General features: G+C 39.0%; 1 protein-coding gene across 2 annotated transcripts in view; it reads right to left on the reverse strand.

The window, feature by feature from the left end:
* tmem178bb (transmembrane protein 178Bb) overlaps positions 1–21,507 on the reverse strand; it is a 118,180-nt gene extending 96,673 nt beyond the window's left edge. Inside the window, exons 1-2 of one of the 2 annotated variants that reach the window (XM_053649997.1) lie at positions 21,415–21,507; positions 20,199–20,851 (exon numbers count right to left, since the gene is read on the reverse strand). In XM_053649997.1, the coding sequence (XP_053505972.1) occupies positions 20,199–20,580 (382 nt within the window). In that variant the 5' untranslated portion in view covers positions 20,581–20,851; positions 21,415–21,507. Of the gene's footprint in view, positions 1–20,198; positions 20,856–21,414 lie in introns of those variants that run through there. The other variant, XM_053649998.1, reaches the window with a different exon arrangement.
* Positions 21,508–21,726: the final 219 nt, after the last annotated feature.

Genomic DNA, 21,726 nt, shown 5'->3' on the forward strand with positions numbered 1-21,726 from the left:
CTGATTACGAGGAGCTTGGCATTAGCATTTATATGGAAATCTATTGTACAAGGAAAGCAGAAAAGTTGCTGCCTGCCTACAGTCTGTGAACAAGGTTTTTTTTTTTTTTTTAGTGTTTCCAGAAGTGCACTTGATGGAATCAAAACAAGCAATCAGGCTTAATGAGCTGAGTACTGGCTGGTCATTTTATAGTGCTGTAACTCCCATAGTGTTGCTCACATCTCTGAGCTACTGCAGAGAGGGTGAAAATGCATGCTCTACTTCTGATTGGAGCTTCTGCACTTGTGAGTCACTTTCTGCTGTGATGGATAACCTAAAGACAACCCCCCCCCCCCGCCCCACCCCCCGCACACACCCACACCCCAATCAAAAAAAGAAAAGTTTATACCCAAGACACACCTTTGCTTCAGTACATAATCTCATCCAATACTGTAGATTTGTACCTAAGAACTGCTGCTGTAATCATAAAGACTACCCTGTGCTCATCCCAGGACTCTTATTCACAATACGCTCATAATGAATATCCTTTCAACACACTGAGTACTGTTCTACACATGTTTTTACTCTTCTACACCTGTAAACTGTAATGATTTATAATCCCACTATCCAGTGCCATCCAGTAGAGGATAGGTTCTCTTTTGAGTCTAGGTCCCTTCAAGGTTTCTTCTTCATATCATCTCAGGAGGTTATCAATATAATGGGGAAGTGGTAGCTCAGTGGTTATTGTGTTGGACTTCTGATCGGAAGGTTGTGAATTCAAATCCCAGCACCCCCAAGCTGCCACTGCTTTGCCCCTGACCAAGGCCCTTATAGGGATGGTTCACCCAAAAATGAAAATTCTAACATCAATTACTCACCCTCATGTTGTTCCAGACCCATAAAACCTTCATTCATCTTCAGAATACAAGTGGAGACACAAGTTTTAATGAAACCTGGGAGATTTCTGTTCCTCCATTGGCAGTCCAGTAACCAAATCTTTCAAGCTCCAAAAGGTTCATAAAGGCATCGTAAAAGTAATCAATGTGACTCGAGTGGTTTAATCCCAATTAATTAATTACGTCACATTTAGCCAGCTGATTGTCATATGGATAACTCTGCTACACATCTATGTGAAACTCTTGCGTGTTATTTTTGCACTTTCTTTGTGATCATGAATATAGGTGCTGAAGTGGATAATATGAGGCATTATGTCATGGCTGTATGCAGGTGTGTGAGCAGGTGTGATATGAGGAGAGAGAGCTGTCGCTATCGTACAGATAGCCCAGGGAAAAAGCAATTATCCAGAGTGTTTCCTACTGATGAACTGAAGATACATCCAGACAGATTGTTATCTGCCTTACCTTCATTATCATACTAGCAGAGTGAGAGTGTGAGATTGAGGACCACTTCCCTCTCACAGTACATCACTATCTCCTCCTCTCTTTTCTTTTTTCCCACTCAACTGTCTCGCGTTATCTCTCATGGACTGTCTCTTTCTCTCTCACTCCATATATCCTTATACCTGTGTGTTCATTTCCTTTTTCTGATTAAGCCTGATTTAAAGCTTCCACAGCAAAGGTCAGAGTGGAATGGCATGAGAACAGAGAGCTATCACAAATCTGCTTTCATAGGTTCACTCTAGGATGAGACATTAATGATAGATGGAGACAGATAAATGGCTGTTGATTTATGAGAATTAATAGAGAAGGCAGAGCTTCTAAGGAGCAAAACATAGCAACACAGTCCAGTAATACGTCACTAAGACGGATGTTTTGCTGTTGTTTTGGCCTGACACAATCTCTAGGAAAAGACAGTAGATATTACAGCTATAATTGGGACTACTATTCATTCATTTTTTCATTCATCTCCAGAATCTGTTTTTTCCTGGTCAGGATCATGGTGGATCTGGAGCCTGTATCAGAAACACTACATGTGCCGTGGGAATACACCCTGGATGTACACCTTGGGGTAATTTAGCATAGCCAATTCACTTACTGACATGTTTTTGAGAGGTGTGAGGAGACCTGAGAACCCAGGGGAAACCCATGAGAACACAGAGAGAACATGAAAACCTCCTCAGTGTGCGTGCTCAGGATTGAACCACGGACCCTGGAGCTGTGAGACAGCAATGCTACCCACACTGCCAAGCTCCAGTGTGGGTAGAAATAAATGAACATATTAATTGTTATCTAAATTTTTTTATAATTAACATAAAATGTAATGTTGGTAAAAGGCAGAGGGTCATAAATCAAACCACTGTTTTCAAATTATATCTGCATTGTGAACTGATGACAAAAAAGTGTACATCACATTACATTTGCGTAAGAAAACAAAACACTGGATTAAATCAAACAAAGTGCTTGAGCAGAAGAAATAATATTATACAATTGTACAGTTCTGAATATCCAACTTTGAGCCCATCACGTCAGCTATTGACTATTTCTACGAAATATTTTTTTTTTTTGCTGATGATTGAGTTACTAAAAGAAATTGGAACTGTGGTTGGTTAAGAAATGCTTTAGACTATCCATATGCATAATATAAAACATAATGCATCCAGGTTACATTTTTCAATCTCTCCAAAGTATGACTTTGCTCACGTCACACTTTGTACTCAAGTACTTTAGTTTTTCCTTTTACATTGGTTTGCAGATGTGTAGTTATGTTCTTTCAACCCATCAACCATGCACTGAAAATATGAAGTACAATTATGGATGCATAATGAGCTTCCCTACTTTACTGACTGTCCTGCACTCGACATGGCTCTCCAGTACACATCCCAGCAGCTGGTTATACGAGTTGAGAGAGAGCAGCTTCACTCACCAATAGTGCATGAAGCCAGACTGAATTGCACTTGTATTAGCCAATGTTCCCAACAACCAATCACTGATAACTGTTGTTCCCAACAATCAATGACTGATCACTATTGTTCCCAACAACAACCAATGACTGATCACTATTGTTCCCAACAGCCAATCACTGATGACTATTGTTCCCAACAACCAATGACTGATCACTATTGTTTCTAACAATCAATCACTGATTATTGTTGTTCCTAATAACCAATTACTGAACACTATTGTTCCCGACAACTAATAACTAATCATCATTGTTCCCAACAACCAATGACTGATCACAATTGTTCCCAACAACCAATCACTGATCACTATTGTTCCAAATAACCAATCACTGATCACTATTGTTCCCAACAACCAATCACTGATCACCACTATTTCCAACAACCACATTACATTTACATTTGTGGCATTTAGCAAACGCCCTTATCCAGGGCAACTTACATTTATATATCTGAGCAGCTGAAGGTTAAGGGCCTTGCTCAAGGGCCCAACAGTGGCAGCTTGGCAGTGCTGAGGTTTGAACTCACGACCTTCCGATCAGTAACATCTTGACCACTGAGCTACCCTATCCAATCACTAATCACCATTGTTCCAAACAATCATTGCTCACTATTGTTCCCAACAACCAATCATTGACCATCATAGTTCCATTGTTCCGAATGACATGTCACTATCACCACTGTCACAAGTGATCACTATCACAAGTTATCAATGTTCCCAATCCCATCACTATTGTTGAAATGAAAGACATTTATGCCATCTGTAATCTATGTCTTCAGAAAGATTCCTTCTTCATGTAATACATTTTGATATGCAAATCATGATTATTCAATATGCAAGTTAGTCTGTGATGTCATCTACTGACTTTTGACTTTTTAAGCATAGTTTAGCTACTTTAGAGTCTGCAAAACTGCTTATGAAAAATCTTTGTAGACTGCATTTATACAATTAAAATGTTGTGCTGTTACAATGCAAATCTGCTGTTGCTTTAAAAAAAAAGAAAAAGGCATACAGTTATATATGCATACTATATTTGGTTATGTGAATATTTGGCTGCTTTTCATTTTCTGATCTGCAGTGATTGGTTAAGGCTACAGTTAAACCTACATTATTTTTACATGTAATATTAGAGACACGCTTCTGTATAGAAGTAACAGCAATCGTTTCTTTAAGTGTTCAAGCAGCAGGTCTGACTCATAAACCTGGTTGTGAATTAAATCAGATTTTGACTCGGTGGGTGGTGTAGGATCCTGGCTAGGTTTATGAATTATATATTTTACGTAGGAATGAGGCAGAGGTGGAAATACTTAAAGTAGATTACAATAGACTCTGGAACCTGTTTTTCTATTAGTGGTATTTTATTTGAGTAAGCATACAATTAATCTTTCTTTGCATGCAAAATAATGGCAGTTTAGATTAAAAAAAAAAAAAAATAGCAACTTTATTTCCTAACAGCTAGCTAATCTTTTTTATTATGTCAGTTGTGGAGTATTAGCTTCGTATCATCAGTTTGTTCTCTATTTTGGCGGTGCTATAACATATGGCATTCTGTGTCTAGCTTGAGTTCTCTCTCTCTCTCTCTCTCTCTCTCTCTCTCTCTTTCTCGTGAAAGAATGAGGCATGAGGCAATACTTCTAAAGCCACACAGAACCTTGCACTGACTTGCCATCTACAGCATTACAGTCTTAGAAAAAAAAGTTCTGGCTTTGGTTACTTCCTCTGGGGTACCGATAAAGGTTTTATGCAGAATAATAATGTAGCCCAAACTGCTGTACAGTAAATGTAATAGATAAACAGTATAAATAAACTTTGTATGAAAGAGAAAAAAAGCATACATTTACAGAGACACAAAATGGAAAACAAAAGTAAACAATAAAATACAATATTATACACACACACACACACACAAGTGTGATTAAATTGCAAAGCTAACTGAATACACCTTTCTAAAATTAGTTATATTAATTACCGGTCAAATTTTAATAAGTAATTTTCCGAATATTGGAACATAGCACAAGCTATGTTCTATTTGTCTTTGTACTTCATCCTTGAAATGTTCAATAAGCCAGCACTTAATTATCTTAAAGCCTGATATCGAGTATTTCCTGTCTGAGAAGAAGGCTCTACACCATTAAAAGCTTTACCAGTAAGAGTCCTATAAAAAACTGAAATGAAACTGACAACCAGTGCATTGATGTCAAAACAGGTGTAAGTCTGACTGTGGTATTCTGAATGTCTTTGGGTTTTTTTTGTATTACAAACAACAGCTTCTGTTTTGCTTTAATGAAAAAAAAAAGTAGTTTTAATTATTATTATTTGATGAAAATATTAATAACATATCAAAAATTAAAACAAGCTTCCTGATTACTTTGCTTTGACTTGGTGAAGCTGGCACATTTAGGGGAAAAAAAAGAAGCTGTGATTCACACAGTTGTGACACCCCAAATTAGTTCTGGTGCAACCAGTTGTCATCAGAAGCCATCTAAGTAGTGGAATTGCACTGATCTGTGTGCCATTAAAGTGACCTCAATATAAATACATCTGTTCCTGGAGGACCCCAGAGCCCATACCTAAACAAATATCATGAGATCAAGGCATTATCAAAACAAGTCTGGGACAAAGTTCTAGAAAGCATCAATTAGGGATTTTAATCATGATTAATATTGAAGGAGGAATATGGCACAACCATGACTATGCCTAGAGGAGGCCATCTACCAAAACTCACTGGCTGAGCATTAGGCAGAGAAGCAACAAGATCAAGCATAATGCTCAATATGCTACCACCACCATGCTTCACTGAGGATTTGTGTTCTCAGGGTGATGAAATGACTCCTTGTGCCAATGCCAATATTTAAATTTGGGTCTCATCAGACCAGAAAGACATTTCCAGGTTTGTTGGGTCTCCAACATGCCTTTTAGCAAACTCCAAATGGAATTTCATATGACTCGCCTCTCTTACTTAAGCCCAGCTTTGTAGAGTGTCCGGCTATAGTGTAAACAGCTTATCCTATCTGAGCTGTGGATCTCCTTAAGAGTTACCCTTGGCTCATTATTGTCTAATTCAGTCGGAAACTAACCAACCAAATACTTCGTAAAGTATGTTACACTAATGTGCATTTCTTCCTTATATCAACATGGAAGACCCAGCAATAGAATTGTTTTATCCAACTCAGGGGTATCACCTCAGGTCCAGTCACAGAAACTGGCAGAAAGACCCAGTATATATTAAACAGATCTAATACATTGTAATTGAATTAGTCGAACAATGTTCCAGTTTTAATTCCTATATGTCCAGTATTCATTCCTATTTAAAAAATGGCTCTGTGGTTGACATTATTTGAGAGGAAATTTATGACAGCATTACAGTACATTGCAGTGCAACTCCCAACTGTTCTCACCCATTCTGGATAAGCCAGTTTTCTTACCCACACATACCAGCTGGTACGCCAGTATACAGAAAGCAAGAACAGCACAGGATCAAATTGCCAAAATCCATTAATAATACTACTACAACTAATAATACTAATACTACTACTACTAATAATTTATGTAACACCTTAGTACACATCTCTCAGATAGGTAGAGTATCTGTTGCATTTTGAACTTGTGATCTCCTGGCAACAAATAATCTAATCATTTAACATTCTATAATACAAGTAGATGTGTATAGAACTATATTATTTAAAAATGGTTGGTAAAAACCATTCCCTTGGATAGACAAGCCCAATAATCATTTAAGGCTCTCTCTCTCTCTCTCTCTCTCTCTCTCTCTCTCTCTCTATATATATATATATATATAGAGAGAGAGAGAGAGAGAGAGAGAGAGAGCATCAATGGCATTAACTGGCCTCCATGGGAAAGTGCTGAATAAGTTTCCTTTATTAAAGTTTTTGGTAACTGGGCTCACAGAATTTGTTTAGCTGGTCGACCATGTTCAATTCAATTAATTTGTATAGCACTTTTAACAATGGATATTGTCCCAAAGCAGCTTGGCAGAGATATATAAATTCAGGATATAGATTTTAAATGTATGAATTTATCCCTGAAGCGCAACTCAGATAGTCTGCCCTCCAAAGCAGCAATCTTCTGCCTCATACAATGATAGAGCTGTGAGAACATTCTTCCTCAAACTGATGTTCTTCATAGAAAGGGGACTCTAAAGAAGTCTCTTTAGGTTACAGGTTTACTACAGGTTTAGTTTACTACTATTTCAGTGCACCTTTCTAACAACAACATATATATGCAGTTCGTGCATATATATCCAGTTCGTGTGCAAAAAATAAAAATGCTAGTACAAAACAAATATGACACCGAATGACAAATTGCACAGTGTTTGAAACCAGACCAAATGGAACATCATGAAAAATTTAACAATGATCCCTGGAAACTGCTAGCACAGCATTTCCTGTCTCTAATTTCGAACAGAACTAATACTTAATGGAGGATTTTTTTTTTCTTGATGATATTTAGCAATACTGTGACAGTACTAGCAGATTGTGTTGGTCCTCTGCCTATTTCACGGACCGTTCCAATTAAATGTCGGGAAATAGATGTCATTTAAATGTCAAAGCCATTTCAGACTCTCCTGGTGTTCACACAAGCAGGGCTTCATAATTAAATGCACATTCATGGACCTTCAATAAGACTAATACTTATTGTGCATGTGTGTGTGTGATTGTTGCTTTTGTATCTTAATTAACGTGTATGAGGTAAGACCGATTGACAGCTTGCATCAATGTTTCCAAAAGCGGTTTATGTACCTCTGATATTGCAAGCATATGTAAACACCCTCAGTGTCCTGTAAGAAACAAAGTAGTTCCAATTAATGCCTATAAAGGTCTTTCTAATTCCAGTTAACACTTTGTCCTTTAAGGTTCCCATCAAAGTGAAGCTTCAGCCTGTCTGTCTTTCTCTCAACCTCTGTGTGTCTTTGGCGCTCACTTTATTTCTTCTTTCTCTCCCCATTTCACACAATTTTTAATGGCATATTACTGTTAATACGGTATTAAAAGCATTATTAGTCATAGTCACCTGCATGACTGTGAGTGATACACTTCAGTCCTTTCTAACTACATATGAATGGATTAGTATTTGCAACTTACACAACGTATCTCAGTCTGGCTCTGTACATACCAAAGCAATGAATGCCTGCTCTGGAGAGCAGAAATAACATCTGTCAAGCCATGTCTTCATGTTACCATGACAACAGAGGCAGAGGAATGATTACCAGTTTTCTTTCAGTTCTAGATGAATGGCGTCATTCAACTTCTTCCATGGGTCTGACTTGAATCAGTCCAGTGAAGAGCAAGAAACATCTATATCCACTGGTCAGTCGATTAAGCTCTACCCAACAAACAATTTGCAAACTCTGTCTCATTGATTCCCCACTGCATTGAGGTCTGAAATAATAGCTGTAAACCCCATTTCTTGTCACATGGGAGGTACCACGAAGGGCATGGCTGTTTCTGAACCTGTAGGAGCCCTAAGCAAAATCCCATCCAATTATTTTTGTTTGTACCTGCCCATGATATTTTCTAATGAATTTAGTTGGCTCTATTTTACAAAATATAAAAAATTAGTAGCCTAACTGAAAACACTGCGACCCTAACCAGGCAGTTACCTAGGATGAATGAAGGAAAGCTGTAATTGCATGTTAATGAACGTGGTCTTTGTCATGTTAGCTTCATATCAGACTTGTTCGTGCAGGAATGAAAGAAAATCTGCTGTTTGCACAACTTTTATGTTGCGTCGCCCAGAATCCTAGTAGCTTAAATATGTTTAAATGTAAAATACATTTACTTTCTCAAAGTACAGAAGATATACACTAAATGGGACACATGATGCAATTGACAAGTAAGGTATAGTCTAGTGTTCTTATTTCTAATACTGAAGATATTGTCTGCCCCATCTCAGCCCTGCTATTATTTAATTTACCAATCCTTCTATTTGAACCACACTTTCTCCTCACCAAATATGTTGTTTATTAAGGCAAACTTGTTGACTGGAAATCGACAAGCTAAACTACTCTACACTCCATCATATATTCTTTGGGGCAAAAAGTTTAAGCAGCTGTACTATTCCTGTGTTGGGTATAATTCTTGCTTTGTAGGCAGCCTGAAAGCTCCCCATTCAGTCGAGCAGCTGCAGAGAACGTGATTCTCATTAAACAGCCTGCTCTCCTCTCTACACAGCCCTTAACAAGTGCCTCGTCTTTTTCCTGCTCTGAATAGGAAGCTGATTGGTGTCATCTTCCTGTCGGCTTGGCCCTGGTGAAGTCCAGCCCTTCTGATGAACCATTGATCAAAGGAGAAGAGAAAGAGGAGTGGAGGAAGAGGATGGGGAGGGAGGAACCCACCTGGAAGAGGGAGAGGTCATACATCAGAGATCAGAGCTGGTCCAGATCCCAGCTAGGAGCTCAATCAGGTCTATTGAGCCCTGTTCAAGGCTGCAGGAAGTGCAGACAGGGTGAGGGGTAAGCATGAACGTTTCTCTGTGTGTGTACACCTTCAAAATTCTGAATCTACATTAAAAGGCTTTCAGCACAATGAAGTTATTAGGTCGCATAACAGCAATAAGATGATGGCACTAGATGAAGGGCTTTTGTTGCTGCAGCTTTGAAGCCATTTATGTTAATCAATGTTACTTTGCTATGACCTATATTAGATAGATATTTTGACTGTCATGTTATCTCCATATCATCCCACATTTTCTGCCAAATTGCTGAGAATTGCTTCCTTTTTTGGTAATTTCTGCTCTCACACAACATTTATCAAATTGGATACAAACTAATTTATTCGGTAAATTGTTCACAGATGCATTTTCACAAGAAATGCATGTATAGTGCATAAAAATCCAGTTAGTTCAGAAAAAAATACATTTGCATGCTATGAAAGCTCCTGAGTTTGTGTACATTTACGTATAAGGAGACTTGCTAATGTGAACCTCAATTGATTGACTTCAAATCATATAATTGCTGCAAGTTAGTGCATTTTTACATGCATTATATTTATTTCAATTTCACATATATAAATTGAATGGAAAATTACGTGAAACTCATTTCATAATCATGAATTGAAACAAAGCAATCCAAAAGGAAATCCATATATTAGGACAAATCAGATTAGGTATTCAATTAGGGCAAAAGAAATGGCACCCTACAACAGGAGGAAGAGTTAGTGCATGTTAATGCTAGCTGACGTGCGGTGGCCGAGCTGTATTATTGGGAAACATTTATTCACCATTTAGTTGCCATTTTGTCATTTTAACCTCTGCAAGCCTTGCATTTTATGGAGTTTTGTGGCCATCACTAAATAAATTAGGTTGGTATTTTATAGGTGATTGGCATTTACTAACATATGCACATAAGTACTGAGAAAATCAATGCTACAGAAACCTATGTAAGTCAAGTAGGAATTTTTATTTGGCAAAGGCTACGAAAACATTTACAAAATTTTACTAGAAGATGAATGATCCAGTGTGATGAAAGGATTCACGTCAGACCACAGCAAATCGACACATTCAATCAATCAAACAAAACTCAAATGATTTCTTTCATTCCAAACTTAATGTAAATGATCAACTCCAGAAATCTTCTCTTCGCATCCATTCCCGTCCAGTCCTGTTCCCGTTCATCCCCAATACCAAAAGGGGATGAGCTCCATTTGCTGGGTTCATCTTTCTGACCTCTTTCTGTTTCTCCTTTCTATCTGTTCTTGCCTTGCACCATGTTTTATTAATCTCTCTATATTATAGCTTGGTGATCTTATGGCTTGAATGCTTTATATTCTGATAACTTAAATGCTTGGTAACACATCACAATAGAAACACCATGCATAAACAAGAGAGGCACTGAAGACTGTTGCCACTGAGAAAAAGTTATGATGGTCCAGCAATGGCTTTTTCAGTGTTTATTACTGTCCTAACGTGCCAACAGGAAGGAGATATATGAAGCCAGATTTACAATGATATTTTGAAGAGCTCAGAAAGCTTTTCTGGTCTTATTTCACCTCTGTGGATGCATTTGTTCTCTCTCCACTTCTTGCTATAATTGCAAAAGCAAGCTGTCTAGTTTAACAAATGCATGTCCTAGACTTCCACAGGTACACATGTGCATTGGTATTTACTGAATTCAGTGTCCCCACTCAATCCTCATCCAATATTTGCTGTCTGAGCAACTCCCACACCTCAAGATGCAACATTAACCATGCAAGGCTGGCTTTGAGCTTTAATCTTCAACACGGTTCAACAGTAAGGACGGAAGAAAGAAAGTTTAGAACAACTCCGGGTCATGAAACATTGATGGCCATTCGCTGGCTTCTGGCCATTTGAGATAACAATATTTATCACTACTCCCTCGGCCTACGCTGTTCTTTGGGAATTGGATTTACTGATAGCACTGCTTAGTTATGCAATACGAGCTTGATGTGTGCTTGGAATAGTTTGCCAATAAGAGAAGACAAGAGTGTTTCAAATTGTCGTTGGATGGTGTTAGTAGTGTAGCACAGGTTTCGTTTTTTTCAGATGCTCCTAAAAGATTAAGTAACGTAAGTAAAGCATCCCTGCTTCCTGCTTTGTACGCAAATTGTAACAGGAGCTTTGTATCTGGCAAATGTGGGTGGATAGTATTGAAGGAACATGAGCCTCGAATGGATCTTTGAGAGTCATGCTCACACACACACACACACACACACACACACACCACTTTGACATTCTGCTACCATTTGTAAATAATATACACACACACCCAGTCATGTATGATTCCAATTCCTGTATCTTTCCAGTGGCAGAGTAGCTTGGTGGTTAGCATGTTTGTTTCGCACCGTCAGTGTTGGGGGTTTAATCCCCGCCTCCGCCCGGTGTGTGTGGACTTTGCATGTTCACCCCGTGCTTTGGGGGTTTCCTCTGAGTACTCCGGTTTCCTCCCTCAGTCCAGAGACATGCGTTGTAGACTGACTGGCATTTACAAATTTTCCGTAGTGTGTGAATGAGTGTGTGCAGTTATGCTCTGCAATGGGTTGGGACCCTGTCACGGGTGTCCCCCGCCTTGTGCCTAGAGTTCAATGGGATAGGCTCCAGCAGGACTTCCATTCGGCTAAATTATGAGTGGTGTAAGAGCAAATTTCTGAGTTGTCTTTTTTGGACAAACTCTTTGACAAACTATTATTTGTTTCTTTTACCACAGTGCTGTTGAAGTCTCGATTCTATTTGGACAGAATGGTCACTCAGACTGTAGTTTCAGCTGCAAGGCAACTCACAAGTTTATATTAATGCACTGTTTTAATACTTAATAATGATAGTTTCTATGGTAACAGCTAAGGGACTTGTGTGGTGGATGTTTCAAGTAAATAGATTGTTAAAATGTGTGTAATTGTTGATATGGCAAAATTTTCTGTGAGGAATAAACATCTATTTAGCATAGATGCTAAATAGGAAGGAAGGAGGAATTAGGAAGGAGTCTCCAGTGTCAGAGCTTTGTAACAGTCAGAGTTAAGGCTTTTTTTCCACCAGGGGAATGTCTTCAGGATGGAGGGCTTTGCGGTTTCTCAGTAATGTAGCAAGCTGCATTTTGTTGTGTTACCTCAAGAGAGAAAAACATATGGATAGAAAGTATTACGTGTCATTCTTTAAAAAAAATGTCAAAAATGTAATAATTGTAAAAGGAATGGAACACTTTGGAAAGTGCTGTTATTGGAAAATAATCAAATTTGGGGTGGAAATAGTAGCTCTGCTTCATGTTGAGAGATATGCCACACTGTTGGTAATCATTTTCATAATACATCATGCTTAAAGTGTTTAATTCCTTACCTATCAAACACAGAACAAAGTCTGAAACATTCATGCTGACAGAGTGACATTCCTCTGTAGTCACACAGGTATGCAATTCTTTTTACAGGAGTTTTACTGAGGTGCACGTTAATGAACAGAAGCAGCATGGAAACAATTTCACCATCACCCGACGACACGTGTAGATGAAGACAACATGGATGAGGGAGCAAAAAAACAAGGTAAAGTGTCAATGGCAAAGCATTTGAATAAACAAACTCACGGCACTTGCCTTGGTGAGGAAGAGTAGCATCCTCACCAAGGTACTCTGTAATAATAATGGAAAGATGTGAAACATTCTGCAAGCTGTGGCTTGGGTTATGACAGTGTCACGATGTTAAGCTGTTTCAAAAACATAACTCAAGAGTGTGATTTGAAATTCGTTCATGGCACAGCAATAGAAATAAATTAAATACCAGGGAAAAAGCAGTAACACAAAATTCCGTCTTTTGGGTTATGATTTTAAAAAGACCCAGGGGAAATACAGAATCTGTTTTATCCTTTTTTCTATTTCTTTTTTTAAACAGAAAGCCTACAAAAAGGCTTTATTTAATTCCTGAGGAAATCAAAAGATGTTCTTATGCAGTGATGGCTGGTCATTATATTAGAGGAGAAGGCTAAAATATAATCTCTATCAATAGCTTGATAATGAAACTATTACAGCTGAGCAATGCAATATATCATGAGGATCATCAATGGCATAATAAGAATGATGTGGGGCAAATTATTAGACATGAACACTTAAAGATAGATACACTGTAAAACCCGATAATTCATTTAACTCAAAAAATTTGAGGAAACTAATAACCTCAAAATTGTTAAGTTGATAAATCAATTTCTTTAAGGCAAATACACTTAAATATAACAAAAATTTAACTCGAAATTTGTCATTTAAAATAAATTGTAGTTATATTTAAGTGTATTTGGCTTAAAGAAATTGATTTATCAACTTAAAAATTTTGAGGTTATTAGTTTCCTCAAATTTTTTGAGTTAAATGAACTTATCCAGTTTTACAGTGTAGGCAGCTTCATTATGGTTTACATGCGATGTTTCCTCCAAAGACCATACATGTTAAACAGAAAAGCTATAACCCTTTCATTTAAACCATAATAACACCAAACTTACAGTTCTGTCATCTGTCCTTTTGTGCTATTTGTACTTCGATTGGACAATAGGTGCTTAGTTTACCTACTTGTTGTATCACCTCCAAAGGCATTTTGGGGGAAAATCAGATGATAGGTGTCAAAGTCTGTGTAATGACACAACTGTTACTGATGGGCTGCATGAATCTAGAGGCTAAAAAGAAATCAGTCCCAGCCTTGCTTCTTCATGCAATTCTGTATATTTTTCTTATGGCCATTGGTGGTACTGGTGCATTTGGTTCCCAAAAAATCCAAAATAAATCCAAAATCTGCTTTAAGCCCTTTGTTAACAGCAAATAATCTGATCTGGCCAAAATGAAACCCTAGAGAATGAAACCCTATATTTGATATCTTTTTCTATTTGAAAGGCAGAAAGGGCTTAGCCCTGCTAGCGCATTTATAGCAGCCACCCATTCTCACAAGCAATATTATTTCCACTAGAGGAGTTCCTAATGGTATTTTCCAAAGGAAATTGCTTGTACCCTAGAGAGGCAAGTAGTAAAATTCTCCCTGATTAATGTCATCACCTATGTGTCATTAGGGCTACAGTGACAAACCAAGAGGCCAGAGCATCCTCCTCTCAGTGTTGAATTTAGACACCCAATGGATATGAATATCCCCATGGAGATGGAGGGTAATCCTATCCCCATCTCATCTAATTACTACCCCCACCTCCTTCTCTCTGTCGCTCTCTCATTAGGTTAGAGGACAGACGATGTGGTTTAGGTAGGGGGCCAAGCGTCTCTCACTTTGGCTCTGCGACTCAGTGATTGCACTCTAAGGCCTAAACATCTTCATCATTTCCTGATGGGTTTCCTGTAGAGAGCTGAGGAACAGATGGTGGATGATGAAAAAGGATTCACTTTCCTTGAATGATCGCTCTCTCTTCTCTTTTTTATACTGTTTGCCTTACCTGTAATCTCCTGATGCCTCTGTCTTATGAATCGTTTCCCTTTAACTTTACTTTTGCTTCTTTTCCACAATTCTCCACCAATGTCTCCTAATCCTGAGGTTGTCCACCTAGAGAAACTGTCTAGTCCAGGGGTCATTGATTTGTGGACCGAAGTCTAAATTTGGATAAAGGCCCTGTTTACACTAGTGCGTTTTCGTTTTAAAATGCATAACTTTTGCTATGGTTACGCCTGTCATCTACACTACTCCAGCTCTACGAGACTTTTGGAAACGCCAAAGACCCCGTTTTAGTTCGAAATCTCCGGGCTCGAGTTTCAGTGTAAACAGACCAAAATGAAGACTTCTGAAAACAAAGGCGTGGCTGCCTACATTCGCCCCCTGATTGGGTTTTCTGGATCATTGTGTATCCTTCCCTGATTCGTCAAACCCCTACCATATGACCATTACGCTACCTTGATCATATACACAAGAACACGGAGACTGAACCGCAAGCTTTGCTGGCTTTGTCGTCATTCTTAGCAGCCATTGTGCAGTTAAATTCTGTATTTTATAATACTGCAGCTGCCTACATGAGCAAGAGGCGAGCTACGATTAGAGCAATCGGCAACAAATCTCATTTCAAGCGGCGTGAGCCCTACATGGACCGCCAGTTTGTACTAGCAACCAACTTCCTATTTACACTTGTATGCGCATGCCCAGTGTGCATGAATGGTCAAGCCCTTGAAATCTTTTATTCTTTCTTAACAATTGCTTGAAATTTCATAGCAAAACCTTCGTTCCACAAGGGACAAGATCAAGAACCACAGAAGAGATTTATTAAGAGATTTTGAAGGCTGTTAGACCATGTTTCTGTTTTATTTCCTAGAAACCCATGTCTTCTTCTTCAAACATTGGCAGTTGCTTGTTAATCTAACCTTAAAATGTTCCTCCAGCTGTTTCTTCTAAGTAACACTTACTTTTCCAGCCTTTTGTTGCCCCGTCCCAACTTTTTTGAGACATGTTGCGACCATCAAATACAAAATGAATTTATTTTTATCCTTAAAATAGTAAAGTTCCTCAGTTTAAACATTTGATTTGTTGTCTATGTTCTATTGTGAATAACATATGGGTTTATGAGATTTGCAAATCATATCATTCTGTTTTTATTTACATTTTACACAGCGCCCCAACTTTTTTGGAATTGGGGTTGCACCAATTATAGGAATGAATACAAAATAATGCTTAAAGTCCTATCCTCTTACAGTGGAAAAAATAAACCTCATTTTCAAGCCCTTTCCTTTAGCACTCTCCATTTCTATTTCACCCCCTTCCCCTCTCTCTCTCTCTCTCTCTCTCTCCCTCTCTCTCTCTCTCCCCCTCCTCTCTCTCTCGTTCTCTCTCATGGGAATCTAATGTGTTTGTAAGAACAAAATGAATTTCCTCTGGATATATAAAGTAGAGGAGGGGTGATAAGTAGAGTAAAGTCAGCAGATTTCATGCAAAGATATGCTGTGTGTCGGGATAATAATGGATAATAGAATTGAGCCATGGACCCACACACACGCACGCACACACACACACACACATTTTAAATTATCATCCATTTTCAAGCAAGCAATGAAAAAGCTGATAGAAGGTTATCTCTCTAACACACAAATAGAAAGACAGTGAATGGTCGTTACATATTGTGTTTTTCAATCGACACACACTGTACTATGATCATATCTAGGATGGTTTCTGAATCACGCTGCCAAACACTGGCCTTGTGAGAAAGAAAACAAGCCTTTGCTGATCAGACACAACACAGACAGCTTGTGCTGCACACAGGTTTGTAACATTCGCAACTCACAAAGACGCCTCTTCATCAAATACTGTTACATAACAGGGTACATACACGCTTGTAAAAGCTTGTATGTGAATGTTGCACAGAGGCCATTTTGTGCTGTCACATGCAGATTCACCTTGGCAGAGAGAGCTGGAAGCCTTAAAGCTCCTTACAACTCCACCCTGAAACACATTAGAAATGTTTACTCTGAAATATTTAGTGTTTCATGAGTCTGGTTCTATTTTGTTGCTTGGTGCTGTGTTTGTTATTTTGATCAACAAGACAGCGGTTGTGGCGTGCTGACGTCACAGGAGGACAATCTGAAAAAATGTCAAAGATCCTACACATAAGTGATAACCATCATGTTTCTTTGTTAGCTCCTAAATACAAAAGAGCAAGAGCTTCTTTTCTCACTCAGCATTTTTCATCAACATTCAGCACCATGTTAATGAGAAATCCAACATAGAAACAGTTGAGACTTTGGTGCAAACATTGGACTCAAAGTTCCAGAATGCAGTGCAGCTACACAATACAGCTGCCCTGAGTTTCAACAGAGACTCGGCCAGTTATTGATCTACGAGATGGCAATGGCGTTGATGGCAGTATTAGCATGAATGTTGATCTGTTTGAGCAGAGTGTACAGATGATGAGGTGAGATAGCAGGACAGACTAAAGGATTAAAGCTCTGCTGCATTACTCTCGTTATGTAGAGATGAAGCAAGGGCTAGTCAAATGGCATTGTGGGCCATTTAGGACACTTTAACCAATGTGAATATAGACAAACATGTCAATGAAAAAAGAATTTAAACTAAAAAATATATTCTATTAGTTCTATTCAAAATAAATCTCGGATGCCATTAATGATTACGTCTTCATTATAAAGATTAATTTTCAAGTAGTTCAGGGTGGACTTTTCCTTTAACATTGGCAGTTTAGACAAATAACACAATGGTCATCTCTCATCTGGAGGATATAAAGATTGTAGTCTCATCTTATCTGTTATAATTTCTCTGTTTACCATTCCAGAGTCATAAAAATATGGGTTTGGCCTTTAGCTGTTTACATAAACCATCTAAACTAAAGCCTTTCCCTTCACAAAAAAGCCCTTATAGGAAATAATATTGTGTTCGAGTTATCTCTACATATTAACGGAAAATATATCAGCCCACATGCTGAACGATACCAATTATATTCAGCATCAATGATCGAACGTAATTCATTTACCTAAACCCAAATGCAATGGCAGTGATTCGTTTTTGATGGCACTTAAAAGTTTCCCTTTCCTAAGGAAAGCTTTTATGCAACATAATTATTTCCTTTCCTTTGGTGAGGGAAAACCAACGGCTGAAAAAAATGTCTCAGAGAAAATCAGATTTACACGATTTTTTTAATACTACATTTTACAAATGTAGTTTTTTCATGTAAAACAAAGACACTGGGAAAGTATTTCAATTTCATGACACTGGCAAAGTAATTCAGTTTCTTCTTAAACAATTTAACAAAACTGCAAAATATGTCATTGATTAGGGGTTGAAAACGGCTGCCGTTACATCATTATACATCCTGCTTTTTATACGTTTTCCAAGACCACACAGTATAATAAAATTACCTAACATCCTAAGGGTTTCATGGTTTCGGCATTCTAATGACACTAATTGATGGGCACAAGATTACTTAATAGCTTTAATAGCTTCATACAGTGGATATAAAAGTCTATGCACTCCTGTTAAAATTGCAGGTTTTTGTGATGTAAAAAAAATAATAAAAAATTAAACCAAGGTAAATCATGTCAGATTTTTCTACCTTGAATGTTATATAGCAACCAACAAAATTCAAGTGAAAAACAAACAGAAATATTTTAGAAAAACAAAACATACAATAACCTGGTTGCACAAGTGTGCACAGTCCTTAACTTTATTAAAGCACCTTTTGCTTGTAACACAGCACTCAGTCGTTTTCGGTAAGAGACTGCCAACTTAGCACTTGATCTTGATTTGGCAATTTTATTCCATTCTTCCTTGCAAAAATGCTCCAGATCTATAAAATTGCGATTTCCTGTGTGCAGCCCTCTTCAAGTCATTCCAGAGTTTCTCAATAGGATTTAGATCTGGGCCATCCGAAAACACTGATTCTTCTTCAGAAGCCATTCCTTTTGTTGACTTGGATAAGTGCTTTGGGTTGCTATTAGGCTGGAAGGTGACATTTTAATTCTTCTACAGCTGTCCAACAGAGACCTGCAAGTTTTGTGCCAAAATAGATAGGAATTTGGAGCTATCCATTATGAGTAGAACCTCAGTCCCAGCTGAAGAGAAGCAGCCCAATAGAATGATGCTGCCACCAGCATGCTTCAGCATGGGTATGGTGTTCTTTGGGTGATGAGCTGTCTTGTTTTTGCACTTTTTAGAATTATGCCCCAAAGGTTCTACCTTGGTCTCATCAGACCATAGCACATTCTTCCACATTTTTGGGCGATTTAGGTGGACTTGGATGTTTGTTTGTTTTTCCATGAGAAAGTGCTTCTTTCTAGCCACCCTACCTCATATCCCATACATGTAAAGAATACAAGAAATTGTTGTACATTGAGAGTGACCAGTACTTGCCAAATATTCCTGCAGATCCTTTAATGTTGCAGTAGCTCTTATGGCAACCTCCCTTAGAAGTTTTGTTCTTGTCCTTTTGTCTATATTGGCTGGACGTTCTTTTTTGGTAATGTCACTACAGTGTCCCATTTTCTCCGCCTGTTGATGACGACCTTCATGGTGTTCCAAGGTAAATTCTTTTGTACCACTATCTTGATTGATACCTTTCCACAATGAGATCCCATACATGCTTTGTAAGCTCTTTGCCAACCATGGCTTCAGCTCTCAGATAAAAACAAGAAGATGTCAAGAAAATCCTACAGCAACAGCTGGTCTTTATTTGGGGTTAATCAGAATCACTTCCCTGATGGCAGATTTATGATAATTACTATTGAACATAAATTTGAATGTGATTGGATGGTCACATTCTCCATTATAAAATCGTGCGTACATTTGTGCAACCAAGTTGTTGTAGGCATTCTCTTTCATTCCTAAAACTTTTCAATTAAAACATTTTTTGCTTGCTATATCACATTAAAGGTGGAAAAAAAAATCTTTTATCATGGTTTCATTTTTTACATCACAAAACCCTGCACATTTAATTACGGGCGTTTACACTTTTTTAAAAAATCATCACAAACTGGGAATTAATTTTGGTTAACAGCATAACCAGTGTTCTAGAGGGATAAGTGATATAGTCAATTACACTGTGAACCCTTTTTTTGCTATTGAAACACGTACAGTTGGAGGGACCACATCTGGAGTTGTTCACGAGACTGGATCAGAGCGCGCAAAACGTATAGTGGATGATCTGTAAATTCGTGCACAATGCAGCCTTCTGACAAAGGACAACTGATTAACAAATGATATATTGCGCGTTTGGTGATGTGTGCAAGATAAACACAGTTGCATGGGATTTTGCATGTAAAACTGAAACACTGACTGGCACGTGATGCTTACGCAACCGACAGTTCAGTGTTCACTGGTGCGCGACAACATTTTCCCCAAAAAGCAATAATAATCCCAGCCCTTGTTTTTTTATTATTATTATTATTATTATTTTGTTTTGTTTTCTAGCTCTCAAACACATAAAGCGCTTACCTTTCCGAATGAGGTCTTCGATATCCTGGTCGAACCCCAGGCGGTGGCATTTGCTCCACAGGCCCATGTTGGTGGAGTTGTACTGGCGGCTGCACTCGTCAGCGGCGCTCATGGCGAAAAGCTGCCGTCGGTTGCGCGTCACGAGCAGCTTGCCTTCCCAGCGGTCGAGGCGCGAGCGGCTGGCGCGCAGCGGCAGGCTGTTGTTGGGAATGTAGATGAAACCCGGATCCTTGCGGCGGCTCGAGAAGCTTCGGCACCGCTCGCGATAGCGCCTGGCGTCCGTCTCGTACCAGTGGTCGGAGCACACGGCCACGGCCAGCATGCCTAGCGCGCACAGGGACAGGGAGAGACCAGCGTAGAGCAGCAGCTTGCCGGCGGCCATACTCCTCGCAGCTTTGTCGCGCGCTTTCTCAGCCGCCTTCAGCACCACGAACAGCTTCGGTTGGCGTGCGCGCGCGAGTCCTCGTGCTCAGCTGTGTGCATCACCTCGCGACACACAAGGCAACGCAATCTGACCTCGAGAAATGTCGGGACGCAATAAATATCCGTCCGTGCACTGGATTTCGCTTGTTTTGTTTATCTTGAATGGAAGAAAAGACGCCTATAACCGGACCATCCGTAAACGAGGTGGTGGGGGAAGGGACATCCAGTACCTTTAAAAAAGGGGGGGGAAAATCAACAATTATAATACAACTCTAAATCATGCACGAGAACCTTCCATGCACTATTCCAACCCATAGACGACAACAAAGCAAACAAATAACATGATAGTCTGACTTGTAACCTGTATTTTCATTTCATTCTAAATGATGTTGCATTGAATAGCTGAAGAGGAACGTAATCGTGATGGCCAGACAGGATACCAAAGCAGAGAAATGAATGAATGAAATGCTGATGTGTCTATAAAGTACAACCCTTCTCTGTCAGACATCGCATCCACTGAATAGTAAGAGTAAACACGGTCCGAGCTGGGAGCAAATCATTTCTCACGTTTTGCGCGTGCAGTCTATACGGCCAAACTAGTACAGTGAGGAAAACAGTAGAAATTCATTGCAATGCTGTAAACATACCTGAGCAGATTTGCATGCATGAAATCTTACCCAAGCGAAAGGCTATAGACTGTAAAAGTACTCCTGAGCACACAGCAGTGTTGCTGTTCACACAAAGCATCCACAGGCCTTCATTTCCTATTAATCACTCAGTAGTTTCTACTCACCGTCAGATAATAATGATGCTGAAGCTCTACAGTCCTAAATCCAGGCCATGGCGCTAAATCCTTCTCGGTCTGTGGCCAATTCTGCACGGAACATAGCCTATATATTCTTTACCTGTTATCTAAAACCTCCTGGAGAAACTGCGATGCCAATATTTACTTGGATGGTGCAGATTCGGTTAATGGTGCCTCAGCGTTCCCTGTGCGCTTCTCTGTCTCCAAATCCAGCGGTGATGTCATGCTGCCAGCCGGAGACGCTCATTGTTTATTAAAGCACCTTCTTAAAGGCGCAGCGCCACCTGCAGAGGCTTGAGT

The sequence above is a fragment of the Ictalurus furcatus genome, chromosome 19, assembly GCF_023375685.1.
Source record: "Ictalurus furcatus strain D&B chromosome 19, Billie_1.0, whole genome shotgun sequence".
Lineage (NCBI taxonomy): Eukaryota > Metazoa > Chordata > Actinopteri > Siluriformes > Ictaluridae > Ictalurus > Ictalurus furcatus.